Consider the following 20875-nt stretch of genomic DNA (forward strand, 5'->3'; position numbering starts at 1 on the left):
ACAGGAAAACGAACGTTACGTGAAAAATGGCTTAAATAACACAGGGTTCAATATTTAAATTTAAAAAATCGAAAAAAAAAAAAAAAAAAAAAAAAAACATCTCACACCACGATTCGAACCCAAAACATTTAGATAATGAACAAACGCGCTAATCAACTGCGTAAAGCGACGTAGACAAAATGTGTTCGGTTTTTCAACTATTTAAAGTAAAGCAGGTCATGACGTCATCTGACGCATGCGTAGAATCGGTCATCGTTACGAGAAACCCGTTTTTGTTGACCAAATTGTTGTTGCCAATTGAGTGATAATCTGTGTGTATTGAATTCTTTTAGATATAGTCAATTCTCTTGCTTTATATATATATATATAATTTATGAAACATAAAAGGAGTAAATGCTAAAGCTTAAAATTATAATACTTTGGTTTAAAATAAAAAAATTTAATAATACATTTCATCAAAAGATTTCAAAAAGATTTTAATAAAAAAAAGAAAACCTAAGCATAGTTTGACAAGCAATTCAACAATGAAATTTAAAATACTCCCAGGTAACTCTAATTAAGGATACTTAGTACATAATAAATTCTGATCAAACACTTGTCATTAAAGTAATTAAAAATATTTTTTTTTGCAAAATAATACTTCGGCAAAGACATTATTTTTAATAACTTTGTAAGAATTGAATCACAAACCTTGGTAGCCGTTCGTAAACTTTTTCTTTTAGGAGGTGCAGGTACAGATTCTTCAATTTCTGTTAATGGTTGTCTTTGGCCTTTTCTCGGCCCTCGGCCTCTTGCTCGACCCCGAGATGTAGTTCTAGTCATTTTACTAAGAGGCATATCGTCACTATCCGATGGCGAACTACATTGTTCTTCTGCATCTTTTAATCGAGAAACTTTGGTCTTTCGAATGTTCTTTGACCCCTTGGCCTTTTTTGGTTCTACTTCTTCAACGATTAACGTTTCCACACTTGTATTTTGCCGTTTCCTACCTCGAGTTCTTTTTTCCTCATCAGGAATTATAAAATCCATACATAGTAATTCATCCTGAGTTCTCCTTTTAGAACGCGTTTTTTTTATTGGTTGAGTCTCATTTTCAGTATTTACAGGAACTGTTGGTTTCTCTTCTTTAGATGACTCCGTTTTGGTTTGTTCGGTTTCTGAACCCAAAGGTTTATTTGTTCTTCTGGATCGAAGTCTACGAGATGTGCGTACATTGCTTTCTTCTATATCACTCTCACCTTCAGGTTTTAAATTTTGGTTTGTAACTTTGTCATCATTCTGAATTTGTTCTGCACATTCTTCATTACCAAGATCTTCAGTTTTCCGATCATTTTTAGAAGGTGTTATAGGCATTCTATCACATGCTTTTCTTTTTCGGAGACGCTGTACACAATCTGTTTTCCCACTTTCTTCTGTTGTATCAGCTGATACAGAACTCAGTTCACATTTGTACTCAATGTTATCCTCTCGATTTTTAGTCATTTTCTCTGAATTATCATTGCTGTCCTCTTCATCATCCTCGTGGTCGTCAACCTCATCCGTACCATCAGCATTTCCACCACCCGCGCAATCTTTTCTGCGAGATTTCCTTTTAATAACAATTTTACATGTTAATTTTTTCTCTTCATTTCCTGCAGACATTTCATCATTGATTTTATTAAGAGATATCTTTAATTTTGGTAAATCTTCTGAATGGTGTCCATCATCTATATTTTCGGAATTCTCATCTGGAGCAATTGCAGATTTTGAGCTCTCCTTATTTGAAGAACCTCCAGGTTTTGCTTCATCATCCTTTTTCAGTGGTTTATCTCTATTGCTAGCCTCTTCCTCCTCTTCTTTTTTGTGCAGTTTATTCTCAGCACTTTGCTCTATCTCAGGACCGAGCAGCTCATTTTTGTTGCCCGCCTTTACATTATTTCCAATAGAACAACTCTTTCCACCTGGTTCTACCTCACTACCTAAAGGCCTACTCTTGCCACCTGGTTCTTTTTCACTGTTAAGGGATTGCTTGCTAGAAAGATCTTCAATGTCATGGGGTCTATTCTTAGATACCAACTCCTCATTATTGCAAGACTTACTCTTATCCTCTGACTTTTCCTCACTACTGGAAGAACTTGTGGCAACTGGCTTATCCTTATCCGACTTTGATTTGCCTTCACTTTCAATCCTACTTTTAGCAGCCGCTTTCTCCTTACTGTCAGAGGATTTATCCTCACTCTCAGAAAGCTTACTTTTGGCAATTGCCTTCTTACTGTCAGATGATTTATTTTCATTTTCAGAACTAGTTTTAGCAGTTGCCTTCTCCTTATTGTCAGACGATTTATTTTCACTTTCAGAAGGCTTGCTTTTATCAGTTGCCTTCTCCTTAATATCAGAGGATTTATCCTCGCTCTCAGGACTACTTTTGGCAGTCAACTTCTCCTTACTGTCAGAGGATTTATCCTCACTCTCAGAAGGCTTACTTTTGGCAGTCACTTTCTTACTGTCAGACAATTTATTTTCGTTTTCAGAACTAGTTTTAGCAGTTGCCTTCTTATTTTCAGACGATTTATTTTCATTTTCAGAAGGCTTGCTTTTAGCAGTTGCCTTCTCCTTAATGTCAGAAAATTTTTCCTTACTCTCAGGACTACTTTTGGCAGTCAACTTCTCCTTAATGTCAGATGATTTATCCTCACTTCCAGAAGGCTTACTCTTGGCAGTCACCTTACTCTCAGACGATTTATTTTCACTTTCAGAACTAGTTTTAGCAGTTGCTTTCTCCTTATTGTCAGACGATTTATTTTCGTTTTCAGAAGGCTTGCTTTTATCAGTTGCCTTCTCCTTAATGTCTGAACATTTATCCTCACTCTCAGAAGGCTTACTTTTGGCAGTCGCCTTCTTACTGTCAGATGATTTATTTTCGTTTTCAGAACTAGTTTTAGCAGTTGCCTTCTCCTTATTGTCAGACGATTTATTTTCACTTTCAGAAGGCTTGCTTTTATCAGTTGCCTTCTCCTTAATGTCAGAGGATTTATCCTCGCTCTCAGGACTACTTTTGGCAGTCAACTTCTCCTTACTGTCAGAGGATTTATCCTTGGTCTCAGGACTACTTTTGACAGTCGTCTTTTCTTTATTGTCAGAGGATTTAGTGTCACCTCCTGATTTTTCTTCACTCCCAGAACTACTTTTGGCAGTCTTCTCCTTATCATCTTTTGTTTTTTCCTTGCTGTCACATTTGGCAGTCACAATATCCTTCTTGTCAGAGCATTTAGTGTCATCTGATTTTTTCTCATTGTCAGAAGAGCTAATCTTAGTAATTGCCTCTCTCTTGTTGTCACCGAATTTGGCATCCAATTTTTTCTCTTGACTACAAGGCTCAATCGCAGCAGCTTCCTCTTTCTTTTCCTGGTTAGCTAACTTTTCCTTACCAACTGCTTCTTTCTCACTGCCAGGTTTACTCCCAGAGTTTGTCTTTTCAACAGTGTTATCAGGTTTACCACTGGCTATCATTCCTTTCTTATCTCCAGTATCAAACTTTTCCTCACTATCAGATGGTTTACTCTTTGTTTCTTTGGTGTCTGACGACTTAATTTCAATCTGTAACTTTCCCTCACTACTAGTATCAACGTTCTTCCTTTCACTGGCATGGCCCGACTTACTATTCTGGGATAAACTCTTGACAACCACCTCTCCTTTTTTGTCACCAGACATATCTGCAGCATCAGACTGTTTTTTGTCACTGCCTGAAATATTTCCAGTAATGGACTCTTTCTCTGTAGCCTGGGGCTTACTTGAAGAGATCAATTCTTCTTTAGGGTCATGGGAGATTTTCCCAGAGCTGTGCTTTTCTTTATTCTGGGTGTCAGATTCTTTTTCACCAGGTTTCTTTTGAGAATCCAGACCTTTATCAGAACTCAGAGACTTCTCGTCAACAGTTGAGTCTTGCTTACAACTCGCAGATTTTTGCACTAATTTCATTTGTTTCTCATCGTTTGAAGATTCCTTCTCACAATTATAAATTTTATGATCAGCCTTTTTTTCAATATTTACTTCTTTTGTTGCATCTTTGGACGATTTCTGCAAAATGTCTTCTTTATTTTGGAGTTGATTTTCTTTTTTATATGCGCCTAACCCCTTCAATTTCTCTTCAGAATCCTTATTTTCCGAATGAACAAGATCACTTCCTTTCTCAGGTTTTTCTATACATTTTTTCGACAAAATATTTTCAGTAGAATCACTAAAAGATTGCAGTTTATTCATCATTTCTTCTCTTCTAACACTTTTGGATTCACTTTCAATGCAGGTCTTATCTGAATCGGATGTTTCAGCAACTGACACAACTTTCTCCTCACATAAAGTCTGCACTTTTTCTTCTGAACCAACTGCAACAGGTTTACTTCTAAATGCAGAAGAAACCTTTTCTTTGCACATATTAAGTTGCTCATAATCTTTCGTATATTCCTTCATCAATACTATTTTATCGTCAAAATTTTCATCATCAGTAAACTGAATATTTCTGTTCATTTCTTCGTTTAATCTTTCATTCAATTTATAACAGTTAGGAGATTTATTTAATTCATTCATTCTTTTTTTTACTTCTTCGTTTTTAACAATTGCTTCAATGTCCTTATCAGTATCAGAAATAACAACAATATCATCAGTTTTACAAGTTTCTTTTTCAATGGATTTATTTGGCGCTAATTCTTCCTTATTTTCTGAAGGATTTTGTTTGGCACTTTCTTCCACAGGAATTACTTTATCAACTCGTTTGCCAATTTTTATGACACTTTCACGACGTAGATTAGCTGCTGCAGTTTCTTTGGATACAATTTCTGGTATTTTTTCAGAATTATCATTATTGTCTGTGCTTTTCTGCGAACTAGAAAGAACATGGTCTGAACATTCTTTTCGACTTTTACTGCCAATTTCAGTCGGTTCGGAAAACGCAAGTTTCCTTTTCTCTGCTTTGGATTCACTCACAGAATCCGTATTCGTTTTATCTTTCTTCAATTCATTATTTTTCTCATCTTCCAACATACTTTTGGGGGTCCCATCTGAAGCAGCCGTCCCCTCAGCATTTTCAGCTTGTTTTAGAGGAGCTTTAAGAATACTCTCTTCAGGTTCAACTTTCACACAACCATCTTTAAGAATTGATTTGGATTCTGGTTCTTCTTCCGTGGAATTAATTGTCACGGTTGATTTTGCAGATTTATTTTTTATTTCACCATCTGCCACTGAATTACTTTCAACGTCTGCAACTTTATCAGTTTCGGTTGATTTCTTGTCAGGTTGGTGTCCTATGTCATCTGAATAGAAAATAAAAATATTCACAATTATATGTACGGAAGCATGTTGAAACTGTAATAATATTAAATTGTTGTTGCGATTGTATCATTTTATTAAGCTTCTATAATAAGTGCAAGATACACTACTAAATAACTCCAACCCCCCCCCCAAAAAAAAACAAGGGATAATTTAATTAATCTGTAAAAAGGAAACAAAAAATTCCTAAATCCAATATTAATCACTATCTCAATAAAAATGATTTCATAGAAAACTTTAATTTCAAATATTTTTTTTAAACATTTATAATTTGTTTTAAATTTCATAGTTCATTTAAATGAATAACAAAAAGAAATGATAATGAAAAAAAAGATAAAATAAACATTAATAAAAAATTTTTTTTATTTTTAATAGAAAAAATTTTTTTGGATAAACTATGTTTTTAATAGACAAAGATTTTCTAAAATCTGTTTAATCCGACAAAAATTCTCATATATTTATGAACTAATAAATATGAATAAAAAAATTAAGTCATACAATAAAAATACAGTAAAAATAGAAAGATAATATTTAAAAAACATTAACTTAAAAATATGATATAACAAAATCAACACTGAAGGTCTAAAAAACAAAAAAATAGCTTAAAAACAAGAAGAAAACCATATTTATTATAAAGATTACAAGTTATGGGATATTCTACAAAAATATTTTGTTGTATTATTAAAGAACTCACAAATAAATGTGCCCTTTTTATTAGCCTGAGCAAATAATATAATAGTGAACGAACATGTACACTACACTGACCCCCCCCCCTAAAAAAAGGGGGAGGTAATGACTGAATGGATGATATCATAACAGAATAGATAGTACACTAATCCTTACCAAAAGGAGAAAATAATAAAGAACAAACATATACTATAGTGTCCCCCGCTCCAAGAGGAGGTAATGTATGGGAGCAAATGAATGAAAATATACTACATTACTTCCCAAGAGAGGTAAAGCCAGAGAGGACCTCACCGCCAAACGAAACAGAAGTAATACCTGCAAGGATCTCCACATAAAATGAAAGGGTAATTCCTGCAAATATTGTATTTTAGTAAAAGAACAGATACTACACTACCTCCCAACCCTTAGAAAAAAAGATAATCCCTAAGAAAATGGTTTCATCACAACAAAAAAGATACTATATCCTCCACATCAAATGAGAATGTAATACCCAAAAGGATTAGCCTCACTCTTCGCTGGAAAGTCAATCTTATGACAACAGAACCAATACTACCCACCCTCATTAAAGAATAATGCAATAATAAAATCATTTTTTCTTCTTGTTCATTTAAAAATGCCTCGTCATGAAATGAAAGCATTTTCTATAAATTACTTTTTAATCATGTATATTTTTATTTAAAAAAAAAAAAAAAAAAAAAAAAAAAAAAAAATCGATTTGGAAATTTTAAGTAGGACAACTCCTCCGGAGTGAATGTGGTATTATGGTAACTGGTTTCTACCTAGAAATAACATGGACAACCCTTAACCCTTTATGACTTGGTTGAAATAATTCGTTCAGTTATAAATAAAAGAATATACCATATACCAGCATAAATAAAGTGTGAATTGATTCAAACACGCCTTGTACGTATTAGTTCAGTATTTGGGTAGATGCCAGATACCTCCAGATTGCAACTGTCCATTGCTTACATTCAGTATGCCATCATCTGTCTCAGAGAGTAAAGGATTTCGTTTGTTGTCATGAACTCACTTTTTTCAAGCAAAATGGATAATAATCAAGAGGTAAGTTTATAAAATGTAAAAATTCTCCGTGGTAGTTTAACTATTGAACTTCATAATTTTCCCAGTTTGGAGACAATCATAGTATCATTACCCTTTAAGCTAACTAAAATTAATAATTTTTTTAATCAGCTACATCATAAATCAAGTCATAAAGGTTTAAGTAGAATGACAAGGATGATCACAGACATACCCACTCCCCACACTTTTTTTGAATGACCTTGTGTCTAATTTGTTTTGTAATAATCTTATGCTTACTGTAAAATTTTCTAAATGAATGAATTTTTTAAAGTGTAGTATCTGTTCTCAGCAACATCAGAAGTTTAACTATTGACAAAATAATGTATAATATAAGAAAATATGACAATGCAAATTGCACAAGTATATTATTGAATATTAATTTATTGGAAGCTGTTTATGAAATAAATATGCAAATTAGGAAGGTGTTTGCAGATTATTATATAGACAGCATTTCAAAACATTACATTGTATCATAAAATTAAATAAGCATAAACTGTTTTGATGCAAGTATAGTTAGTATAAAATAGTTAGTGGAAAAGAAAAACTTTTACATTTATTCATTTAAATTGAGTTAGAAAACTTGTTCACAAAAAAAATTGATCCACTCATTATTCAAGGTTTAAAATTCGGATTAACGCTTACATTATGTAAACAATATAACTTTTAATATTTTCTAATCTTATGGAAAACTAGCCAAGATGAAGTGATCTGCTAGTTAAATAACATCGAATAAATTTCTATATTGTGATTAAATATATGTATTGATTTATTAGCTTGAATGCTATCTAGATCCAAGGTTTTAAATCCTACCGACATAATTATATATTTGATTGTCAGAGTTTTATGGGAATTTAAAGCAAAACGATTACATACTTTGTTGCGAAATTGTTGAAGAGTCAGTTTTCTCCTCTTCTTTAATAATTCCTTCTTCCTTGGCAATCCCTTCTTCTTCTTTACATTCTTCTTCAATCTTGGCATCTTGTACTGTTTCTCCGCCATTGGGATTAATTTCGGCATCCAAAGTTGCCACCAATGAAGCCAGATCGTCTCGGTCACTGTAAACAAGTAGGAGTCATTTTGAATAGGACAAAGATATTTTGATTGAAGTATATCATTTATGAAATTTTTATAAACTAAACTTGTTCAATTTAAACATTTCGAACAAATATATTATAATTTATCTTCATTTTAAAATGATAAAGATGAAAATTGAAATGGATTTAATTTAAAAATTTATGCACAGATTAAAAATTTCTGAATATATTTTATCAAAATATTTAATTCCATATTTTCCTACAAAATCTTAATATATACAAAACGAAAAATTAAATTACCGGCAAATGACTTTCCAAACTTCATCTTCTTTTAAAGTTGGATGTTCTTCTCGATAGATTCTCAAATTCAACTCTTTATCCTTAAAAATAATATTTTTACGTTTAGAAAAACATTTAGAAACAAGTCATAATGAAATTAAGATTCAATTTAACTAATAGGCTTTAATTCAATAAAATAAAATCATGAAAATCAGATAATTCAGTTTAAATAGAAATGTTTAAACTTCACATTTTTTAAAAAAATAAATTAAAATAAAAGTAGTCATCTTTTGAAAAACATAATTTTAAAACTAAAAAAAAAAATTTAAATAATGATTAGTATTTGAAGTAGAGCCACTCGAGATATTTAGAAAATTCTGACAGCAAAGCTAAAAATCAATTTGGTCTGTTATTAATCTAGCATTATATTAAAATTGATGAAAACATGAAAATGATGAGGCAACACATACAATTATATACCAATAGGCTCCTCCATTTATATCTCGACCTAAGGGTTGACAGCGCAGTACCGTAGGATCAATTTCACCAATTTTATCTTTGAACTTCAGATTTAAATCAAATTGGGTTTCCAAAAGATTCTAAAATTAAAAAGAATAACAGGACATGACAAGTTTGTATTTGAAGCATATACTTTTTTAGTACATTAGCTTAAAAAAGAGTTTAAAAAAACAAAAAAAAAAAACAATTCCAACAGTTACTGAGATATAAATTTAAATATATTTCTTTAATAAAGCAACAAAAATGATTTCTTTAATAAAGCAACAAAAATGATTTCTTTAATAAAGCAACAAAAATGATTTCTTTAATAAAGCAACAAAAATGATTTCTTTAATAAAGCAACAAAAATGATTTCTTTAATAAAGCAACAAAAACGATTTCTTTAATAAAGCAACAAAAACGATTTCTTTAATAAAGCAACAAAAATGATTTCTTTAATAAAGCAACAAAAATGATTTCTTTAATAAAGCAACAAAAATGATTTCTTTAATAAAGCAACAAAAACGATTTCTTTAATAAAGCAACAAAAATGATTTCTTTAATAAAGCAACAAAAACGATTTCTTTAATAAAGCAACAAAAACGATTTCTTTAATAAAGCAACAAAAATGATTTCTTTAATAAAGCAACAAAAATGATTTCTTTAATAAAGCAACAAAAATGATTTCTTTAATAAAGCAACAAAAATGATTTCTTTAATAAAGCAACAAAAACGATTTCTTTAATAAAGCAACAAAAACGATTTCTTTAATAAAGCAACAAAAATGATTTCTTTAATAAAGCAACAAAAATGATTTCTTTAATAAAGCAACAAAAATGATTTCTTTAATAAAGCAACAAAAACGATTTCTTTAATAAAGCAACAAAAACGATTTCTTTAATAAAGCAACAAAAATGATTTCTTTAATAAAGCAACAAAAATGATTTCTTTAATAAAGCAACAAAAATGATTTCTTTAATAAAGCAACAAAAATGATTTCTTTAATAAAGCAACAAAAATGATTTCTTTAATAAAGCAACAAAAACGATTTCTTTAATAAAGCAACAAAAACGATTTCTTTAATAAAGCAACAAAAACGATTTCTTTAATAAAGCAACAAAAACGATTTCTTTAATAAAGCAACAAAAACGATTTCTTTAATAAAGCAACAAAAATGATTTCTTTAATAAAGCAACAAAAATGATTTCTTTAATAAAGCAACAAAAATGATTTCTTTAATAAAGCAATAAAAATGATGATTTATCCAAAAAGTATCATACATTCCAGTATTTACGGAATTCTCAAAGAGAAAAAAAATGAGTTGAAAGATTGAAAAACATATTTAAAAGTAATACTTCAACATTCGGAGAAAATATATTTAACATATAAACTGATAGAATAGAGTTGGGAAAAAACATACATTGTTTGATAAAGTTAATGCTTAACATTTTTTAAATTAATTTTCATAGCCATTCTTATTAATCAACAAAATGGCAAGGACATGTTAAATATTACTTGATAGAAATATACTTATAAGGTGTGCATGTTTGTCAAGTGCAGCAAGTTAATAGACTTGGGAGCAGAGGATTGTCTGTAAGAGGTAGGTAATATGATGCAATATACAGTCTGCATCTCCTTACAAGCATTGTCTTTGAAGATATGTGACGAAAAATTGTCAACAGAGAAGAGATTGTTCAACGATTGATATAAAAAAAAAAAAAAAGCTTCCTTCACCATGTCTAGCCATCTTGGGGGAACAAACTAAACTTATGGACTAGAAGGCTAGAGAATTCTCCCCTTTTGTTGCAAAGGAGTTCCCTGTTTGAAAACTCCTGCTCCTGGTTAAATTTAGTTAATTAAATTATATTTTAAGTGAAAAAGAACAAATCCAGAAAACCCACATAAAGGCAGAAAACAACACTAGTTCACATCAATACTATACATACTATTGAATTATGTTGTAATGGTTTTGAACATCTGTTCAAGTGTAAGGATTTTTAGAATTAATGAAAAAAAAATGTCAATTAAGAAAATGTGAAATTAAGAATAAGAAGTGCAATATTTTGAAAATTATGGAAATCACTCCAGACAAGGCATAAATCCACTTGATGTAGGAAGCTAAAAAAAAACAAAAAAAACTAGCCAATGATAAGTGTTAGGTTGATAGATTCTGCCCAGACAACAGCAATTCTTCCCCCTCGTTCAGAAATATGATTCATGGAATGTGAGGACTACAAGGCTACTGAAAGTAAACCAAAGATGTATTTTTTGTTTTTAGTGAGAGTGTCTATTTGCATGCAACAGTGTGAGATTCGTATACTTGCTAGAGTGTGTATATATAGGACGATGCATTTGTGTGCGAATTCAGAAATGAATTAAGTTTTTCCAAGCCCAACGGAATGTAATATAGATGTTAGCTCTGTCCCGAATTTGGGCTCAACTAGTTGATTGAGGGAAAAATCTGGCCTAATATCAACTCGTAGTGGATCAAAGATGCAAATTCAACAGTTTTAGAAGCACCTCAAACGATGGGCTTTCTAATATTTTCATCTTTTGTCACTTCAGCTTGTAGATATATGCGCAAAGCCATGTGCGCACAAATGAGTTTGAACACTTTCTTTTCATGTTGCAAAAGTTCTATCTGAATATGGACAAGCTCTAAATAATAACACGTCATAAGTAATAACAGAATTCTTTTACTAGAAGAGCATGAGTGTCTTTATCTTTATATAATAAAAACAGATAATGTATTGTTTTTATTATTTGACGTCTCTGTTCAGTCTCAAGACAATGGATATCTCTTGTAAGGGTAACTGTGCGAGTAATTGTAAGGCAAGGGTTGCGCAATCTCCAACACCTTTCCTGAATCCAGTGGAAGGAGAAGTGCTAGACAACAGGAAACAATGCCAAGATAAGCGGAGAGCACATACAGCACCTGGTATTCCCAAATGATCACCCATTTTAGTACTGACCAGGTTCAACGTAGCTTAACTTTGGTAATCTAATAGGAAACAGTGTGTCAACATAATTATGCCGTATATATTTTTCTTAATAAGAGATACATTAAAAGTTTATTGTATTTGTTTGTAAATATTTTGAAATAAGTGTCATTTGGTTGGTTATACGTAACGTATTGCACTTTATTGTATAGCAACACTGTTCAGTTATTTTATGTCAAACCTGTACATTTTGTATACAAATGCCTTGTCGATTAGCTTTTTTTGTAGGTATGTATATTTTCTAGATAAATAATGTATAAACAACAAATTTTAATTAATTTAAGCCATAGATAAATTCCCTATGAGGTACTACAATCTCTGAGAATGAACCTGAGAGTAATGGTAAATAAGAGATGACTCCATACTCCCCGAATTGGGACATCACCAGCAGATATAGTTTCACATCATACCCAGGAGTGATGTTATTAAGAATTTACTACTTGATAGAGTTTTAACTTACAAAAAGAGAAATAAGTGAAAAAAACTTACCTTTAAAACTTTTAACTTTGTGCTGACTTTGGTTTTTTCATAACCATTTTGTTCTATTTCCCATGCATCGGCATTGTCAAAGTAATGACAAAACTAAAATAAAGTTAGCAATAATTTTTTAAATGTCATATATCAAACAAAACTATTTCATTATATTCATTTAAAAATACCTATGTTAAAAAAAGTCCATTTTCACTTTATGTTCTATTGACAGACTGATAATGGATTTGATATTTAAAAATAAATAGTAAAAACAAATGAGAGGAAATACTATATATTAAAAAAAAGGCTTGTTTATTAGAAGAATAACAATAGGAAACCAACTGCAATATTTTCAATAGGCAAAATTAGGATGTAAAACAAAGCACCTCACTTTTTTAACATATACAAAAAACTTTAAAAAATGCAATGTTACACTTTTCATTTTTTTGTGTGTTAAAAAAAGTTAAAATTTTAACATTTTTTTGATTAAGTTTAAATTTGATATTGTAATAAAAGTTCTCAAAATTTATTTAAACTAATTGTGCACCATTTTTTAAGTAGACTTTAAAAATCTATTAAAAATTAGAAAATACTCCAAAAGAATGAAATATTGATAAATTAGTTTAATCATTACTAAACTGAAATTTGACATTAAATCTGTTAACTCGCATTTGAAATAAAATGAAGAGTAACGTATTAACAAAAGTGGCATATTTGAAGTGTTTACTAATTATCTCCCTTTAAACTCCATATGAATTTGAAATGCTAAAATGTTAGTGTTTATTCAAACTGGCACTTTTTTTTTTTTTTTTTTACATAGGTGTCACCACTTATCAAGACCGATAGGCCACTCAAGGATAAGGGTTAAAGAGAGTACAGTAGTCAAAAGGAGAATATAGTAATCGATAGTAATGGAAGTTCGGTAAATTTGTTAACTTAAGTTGAGCGGCTCATCAGCAACTTGTTCATGTTGGACTTGAAGACAACCATATTATAGACAGCTGGAAAGCAGCAGACTATTCCACAGGTGTGCAGTTCTAAGAAAGAAGCTTTGATCATGGAGTTTAGGTTTAGGCACAGATAAAGAGTGAGGGGAATTATTGATAGTGTTTTCAGCTAGACGAGTGTTTCTTGTGAAAGTTTGGCGAGTGGGGACCATAGATTGAAGCTCAGTTGAACACTTTCCATGAAAATAACGATAAAGCAGAGACAAACTCGCAACATCTCTTCTGTGAGATAGAGGTTGCAGGGAAGAGAAAAGGACATCTCCCACCAGGCCACGAAGTCTATTTTGATCCCTATCAAGGCAGGACAAGTCTTTTCTAGCAGCTCCTGCCCATATGTGACAACAGTATTCCATCCTTGGACGTATCTGGCTCTTATATTGATGGAGAATTGCATTAGCAGTGAGATATCTACTGGATCGATAGAAGGATCCCACCATTTTTCCAGCGGCCTTGGCAACAGATTAGATGTACATGTTCCATTTCAGATCATGAGTAAAGGTCAAGCCCGGAAGCCTGTCAAAACTTGAGGCCTCCCCAAGACAAGAGCCATTCATTTTAATTGATGCCAGATGTGGATCAGAACGTTGATGATGTAAAGATAGAAGCTTGGTTTTAGATGCATTAAAAGTAACCAGCCACTCCTTTCCCCATTGTACAACGTGATCAAGATCAGAGGAGAGAGAATTGGAGAGAACTTGGTCGTTTACTGTCTAAGATGTGCTACCATAGATGGTAGTGTCGTCAGCAAAAATGTCTACGAATGATGTAAGGATTTGATTTGGAAGATCATTAAGGAAAAGAGTTGGGCCCAGGATGGACCCCTGAGGGACACCAGCATTAATACTGTGAGCTTCTGATTTTTGCCCATCAATTACTACTCTTATGAACCTATCAGAGAGAAATAATTTAATAATTGAGAAGACATTTTCAGCTATACAGCTATACCATAGCTAGAGATCTTGTGAAGTAAACCTTTATGCCATACCCTATCAAAGGCCTTTGATGTGTCAAGAGCAATTGCCCTAGAAAGGTTGCCTCTGTCAAGATTCACTAATCCTATGAGATATAACTGTAAGCACATCTGCTATAGATCTAGCAGAACGGAAACCATATTGTGTGTCACTAAGAAGGTTATTTTTGTTGAGATAGTTGATTACTTCTGTATTTAACACAGATTCCAGCAACTTACTCATGACGCACAGGAGACTTATTGGCCTGTACTGAGAGGGGGATGAACGATCACCTGAATTCTTAAATACAGGGCATACTAATGAGATTTTCCAGGGTGATGGGAAGCAATTCTCCTTAAGACAACATTTAAACAGTTTTGTAAGTATGGGCGCTAGTTCTGGTTGAAGTTTTTTGAGTACTATAATTGGAATACCGTCAGGGCCGGTTACTTTACTGGAATCAAGGTTTTTGATTAGCTTGGCAACATCACGTACAGATATTTGTATATCACATAGCGTGTTTTCTGATACAGGAGGAAATATTGGGGATTGGCGGCCTTGGTCGCAAAGGGTAGAATTAGCTGCAAAGTTCTTGGCAAAGAGTTTGGCTTTGTCTGATGCTGACGAGATTACCTGAGGTCCATTGATGATAGTTGGGATAGAGCACATGCTTCTGTTTAGGATTCTGTTTGCAATTTGCCAAAACTGGTGGGAACCAAGCCGCTGCTCAGCTACTTATGGTGGCAATTAAAAGTAAAGAAAATACAGAAAAGTCTGTATGATGTACATATTCATCACAGAACATGTCATATTCCAAAAATTACATAATTTGATCAAGTAGATTTTTTTTATTTAAGAAAATAAAAATTTACAACTAAGCGAGTTGTAGCCTGGCTACCGAGAGTAAGAAGAAGGCCGATGCATATGACAGCGTAACATCACTCCCTGATTAAGTTGTAGGTATAGACACCTTCCAGTATTCAACCACAAGGTCACGCTTATAGGCAAAAAAATACCGATATGTGTTACAGATTGTCCATGTATGTTCTAAAAAGAAAGAACAATTCTCCATTTGGATAATTATTATAATTGCACATTTGGAGAATTTTAATCTAACAAAATATAGTAACTGAACTAGTTTTTGAACCTTTAATTTCTATCTGAGAAAGTCGAATATTTCATTTTATTTATTTTTTTTTTACTGCAAAACAAACAATTTTTATATAATATTATTTTTCAGTCCGTTCTTTTAATAATAAATAAAACTTTTCACTGAGTATTTCCAAATATAGTTAACATTTTTCATGGCAGTTTTTTTTTTTTTTAATTTTTTTTTTTTACAATCGGTGAATTTTCAATATTTTAGCACTGAGCGTAATTTATTTCTTTGAAATATATTTAAAACTTCAAGTTTTTATATCTTTATAACATTTTAACTGTAAATAATTTACATGATGAGTTTTCGAAAAAGTTGTCAAAAAACAAATATATAGCAAATAAAATATATCGATAAACATTGTATGATTTTCAAAGCGATTACACGTTTTAAAGTAAGTAAAACCACTAAAAACCTTTCCAGATAGGTAGAAGAGTAACTTATCTTGCCTTTGATAACATTTATTTGTTATATATTTGTTTTTTGACAACTTTTTCGATTCTATGTGTACAGTTATACAAACCCAAACTTTAATTTAACTTGGAAATACTATTTAAAATACACAAGCGTACACTGCACAAGCACCCTTATTATTATCATAATCATCATAATAATAATAATAAAAAACTGGTGTAGATGACATCGACTGGCACCACTCCAACTAGTTGTGAAGGGTTAGGGAGGATGGAAAGACCGAGGTGAGAGAGTACGAACCAAATCTCCACTGGAAGTGTGCAGTTCAAATCTGGTACTTTGGGGAGACATTTTGTCACCCAAACCCCAGGAAACACCAATGGCTGATGCCAACGAGAAATCAGTGACAACGGCTGTTGTAATAACATGCAATAATCTGCACAAGTGGTCAATAGGTGGAGAACACTGGAAATCTAGGGAGACTTGTTGCCACTTGGTCTGCAGGGAACACCACACGTTACTACCAGTGAGCAATCACTGATGATGGCCTGTGAGACAACTAATACGCTACACATTTTGATGAAAAACATGGGGAAAAAAATGGACATAGAAGAACAGAAAACCAAAACTTTAAATATAATTTCTGTATTTAAAGTAATAGTTATTTAAATATTTCAACATATAATCTTTTGGGCAAAATCCAGCTTCCCAATAAGGGGCACTCTTGATAGGAAAAAAAATAAAAATTGTCTCAGTCATGAAAGATTTCTTCACCGATGAGGACAGAAAAGGTAAAGTGTAGCATCAAAACAGATACTACACTGTGATCTTGTTCCGAAGGCCAAAAAATATTTGTTTAATGTTTCTTTAATTGTTTGTTCCCTAAATTCATAATTCAGTTTTATCAGTATTAAATTGTATATTGCTTTAAAATAACTTAATTTTACATAGGTAATATTTATATTTTATATTGAATAAAGTTCAGTTTTAGTATTGATCGAACTGTTCCTTTTTCTTTTTAAAAATGTTTCATTGCTCGTTTTCAAATGACCCTCATATAATACTGACAGTCTGACAAATCTTACCTACATTGCCTACAGACATTTTCAGTTAAGAGGTCTTCTTCTTACTCTCGGTGGCCGTGGTTGTGTTTTCGTTGGGCATGATAAAATTGATGAAATAAGGGGAGACAACCTAAATCGAAGTGTCGAGGTAAAAAAATCAGCAGTTTAGTAATCAAATCACTAAACATCATAAATTTATATTTTCTTTACTTTTTATTGCCGCCATAAGTGCCAATTTGAATAAACACCTAAATTTTTACCAAATTACTGGGAGAAATACATTCCCTCAGGTCAAACTAATCATTCTTGGTAATAACAGAATCAGTGCCACTTGAATAAAAGATAGTAATCAAAAATGTTCACATGTAAAAAAAAACAAAAAAAAAAAACAAAAAAAAACAATGAAATTTAATGCAAATATTTTCATGCTTTGAAATTTTTGAAAGGAAGACTAACAATTTGTATTATTCCGATTATTATTTAATTGGAATTCTTATTGAGATGATTAATTTGTATTATTTATTCATTTTATTCATCTTCTAGTTGTTGTTTCATGACGTTTCAGCCAACTATTCATCTGGCCTTCAACAGGTGGTTAACCGCGACGGGATAGGAACGCCAAATCTCCTAACTGCATCCTCAGCAATTACTGCTTTCCATAGTTGTCATTTCACCACGTTTTGGCCAACTAAGCCTCTGTCCGGCTTTGGATAGGATTGAAACCGTTATCTTCAGACAATGCTCACCTGCCCCCCCCCCTACACCACAGATCCCGAAGGGCAATCAAGGTTGGATTTTTTGGTCTTACGAATCTACATTTATTTATTATCTGATTTTCCATTGTCGAGTTCGTACTGAATGTTATATTATTTAATTAATTGGAATTCTTATTGAGATGAATAATTTGTATAATTTATTCATTTATTTATTACGGACTATTATCCTCATCTTCCAGGTGTCGTTTCACAACAGTTAGATTTGGCGTTCCTATCACGTCTCGGTTAACCGCCTGATGAAGGGCAGAGGAATAGTTGGCCGAAACGTTGTGAAACAACACCTAAAAAGATGAGGATAATAGTCTGCAAATAAATGATAAATAATGCAGATTATTGTTCTCATCTTGAATGTTATTCTCACATTTCAGCTAATATAACCCTTGACCTTCTTCAGGTGTGTCTCGCCGAACTTGGGAATCTTTATGTTGAATTTAAACAGACAGAGCAAGTGAAGGTTACCTCTGGATTAAAATCAAGAGTTGTTCAAATTCTCATAGGGATTCCAGAGTTCAATAAAACAATCCTGAAGGATGGAGGTTACACGGACTGAAATGTTGTGAAAATAACATCCCAGATGAGAATAGCTGTGCAAATAAATTATTTTCATATTTTTAAGAAGAATTAGCTAAAACAAGTTTTTTTTTTTAATGAACAAAATGTCCAGAAAAATGCAAATGATTGAACTAAGAAAGCATTGAACTAAGAAAGTTGATATTTATGTAAAATGTAAAATGCTAATTATTTTTTCATAAAACTATATCTTCAAAAGTGTAAATACAGCACAAGTGTATTGCTATTTTAAATTAGTAATGCCTACAAACCATAAAAACGTTTTGGCTATTTCAAGATAGTTATACTGAAAGAGTCATATTTTAGAAACCAAAGAATTTTAAGTACCCAAAATACCATCATTTTGTTCAGAAATAAATATCCTTTCACATATGTTTGAAGAGTTTTAAGGAAAATAATGATAAAAATGTTAACGCTAGGAAATGGTGATTTTGTGTCAGATTTGGGGGTGGGGCTCCCCTATGGTCTTTAGAAGCTTAGTACCACTCTCTTAGTGTCATGAAATTCGGAAAGCAATTAGAAAATCATCAATCTCTCTTACTGGCAGTGTACAAAATAAACTGGTTCATTCATTTTTTTTTTTTTTTGTATTACAAATAAAACTTTAACTTGATGTGTTTGGAACATTTTTTACTAAATATTTTTCATACCCCAAGTAATGAGTAAATTAATGTTTTTATTATTCTTATAATTTTGTGTTAATTTCTCTTTTGGTACAAAATGTTTTTAAGTAGCCCCCCCCCCCCCCACCTCCAGGTGAAAGTAAACATTAAGATTTTTATTCCTTAGAAGCGCTGGTTGAGGTTGAATAAAATAAAATACATATTAGATACGTTTGAAGCCAAAACAACGCATTATTACAAAATAAACAGACATTTATTTTGTTTGAAATTTATATTGAAATTCATAAATATATTTCGAAGGAAACCTTCATCTTCAGTATGTTTTTTTTTTTTTGCCATGTTGTTGTTGGAGCAGAGAATCAGAAAGTAGAAGTCCGTTTGTTTTATGGTAGTTTTTTTAAATCTTGGAATTGTACATTGGTCACGCGGGATTTACGTTAAGATTTTTGTTCAAGTGCTGGTTGAGTTTGAGTGCAAACAATTACAACTTAAGCAGCAGCATCTGTTCTCATTTTAGTTTGAAATAACCGAGTTTTGTGAATTACGTTTATTTTGAAAAAAAAAATCTTTTGTTAAAAATCAACGCAGTTTGTGATTCTTTTATAAAATTTCCTCCAAGAAATATTGGTTTTCAAATATATTAAACTTTCAAATTTTAATTGTAATAATAAATGTTTTTACAGCTGCCAATTAAAAACAGAACTAAAGATTCTACTCTTTTAGGCGATTATGTGTGAATATCCTTAAAAAAATAAATAGATAAAATAATAATTTAGAATTTAGAGTAGAGTGAGGATCATTTTCGCATATAAATTAAATGCATAATGAAACCCACATTTCCTGGCCATTCTTGTCTTTTAGAACAGTTTTCTTGATATTTTTTTAATTTGAAAAATTAGTATATTTATATATATTAATATATGTATAAAATTACCACTTTACCACTAAATCTAAGTTTGAGTGACAAACCAACCTCCTAAAAGTGTCTCTCTTGAACTTGTCATATCATTAACCTTAAATCTGAGTGACAAGTCCTACCCTCCCAAAAATCTTGGTAACCCTACCACTAACCTGAATGGCACCCACTTCGAAATAAAAACCCTTTCATAATTCTACCACTAACCTTAAGTCCATCATACAAACAGTCATAAAAAAAAAACTCACAAAACTTATTTCCCACATAAAAAATGGTTAACTGCCCTAAAATGTTAAAATGACTCTAAAATTATTTTACATTAAATTTTTATATTAAATTAAATTTTTGTTGTTTGTTTTTGTTGTTTTTTTTAAATTTCTGCCAAATTTTTCAATGTGTTCATATGTAATTGTCTAAAAATGAGAGAATCACATATTTTGGAGGTAGGTGGAGGTGATCTAGCAGATGTTAATCTACAATAATGCCAAAGAAATCTTGCAATACATTCATTTTTAAACAGTCCTAGTATTAGGTTTTGGTTTCTTGTAAATAAAATGCATTACAATTCAACTTTGAGTTTTCTAACTCCCTTTTTTTTTTTTTTTTTAAATGGATAGATGGAATTGTTAAGGTACTGCAATATATTTATGTACATTTACTGCAGATTATTTGAAAACTATTAATTATTGGAGATTTTCAGTGCCATATTTGGATTCCGTGTACAAAAATACACTAATATGGCAAATTTCCTTCCTTAATCTTGTGTTTTAACAAAGATATAACATTTTTACTGAAAAAGTATGAAGAAGTGTATATGGTCTTAAAGAGGGAAAAATATCCAAATGTGCAAGGCGCAAGAAAGTCATAACTTTATTTTTGATCAAATTTAAAAAGATTATTTCTTAGATTATCAAGGTCTTTCTATGTATGCCATTATAGAAATATTTTAAGCAATTTAAATTTTTTTCACATGTATTGTTATTTAAATTTAAAAAGAACAAAAATAATAAACAAAAAAGTAAGGAATTTTGTCCAAAAAAAAAAAAAAAA

The 20875-nt window shown here is 31.4% G+C and overlaps 1 protein-coding gene across 1 annotated transcript in view; it reads right to left on the minus strand.

Annotated features, from left to right (window-relative positions):
- The window catches only part of LOC145296825 (uncharacterized), a 100188-nt gene that overhangs the window by 41676 nt on the left and 37637 nt on the right, over positions 1 to 20875 (minus strand). The window contains exons 3-7 of the mRNA XM_080142931.1: positions 12368 to 12460; positions 8852 to 8980; positions 8403 to 8482; positions 7942 to 8123; positions 691 to 5285 (exon numbers count right to left, since the gene is read on the minus strand). Of these exons, the coding sequence (XP_079999057.1) occupies positions 691 to 5285; positions 7942 to 8123; positions 8403 to 8482; positions 8852 to 8980; positions 12368 to 12460 (5079 nt within the window). The remainder of the gene's footprint in view (positions 1 to 690; positions 5286 to 7941; positions 8124 to 8402; positions 8483 to 8851; positions 8981 to 12367; positions 12461 to 20875) is intronic.

This window comes from Euprymna scolopes, chromosome 17 (genome assembly GCF_053919585.1).
Source record: "Euprymna scolopes isolate OS-2025 chromosome 17, ASM5391958v1, whole genome shotgun sequence".
NCBI classification, from domain to species: Eukaryota; Metazoa; Mollusca; class Cephalopoda; order Sepiida; family Sepiolidae; genus Euprymna; species Euprymna scolopes.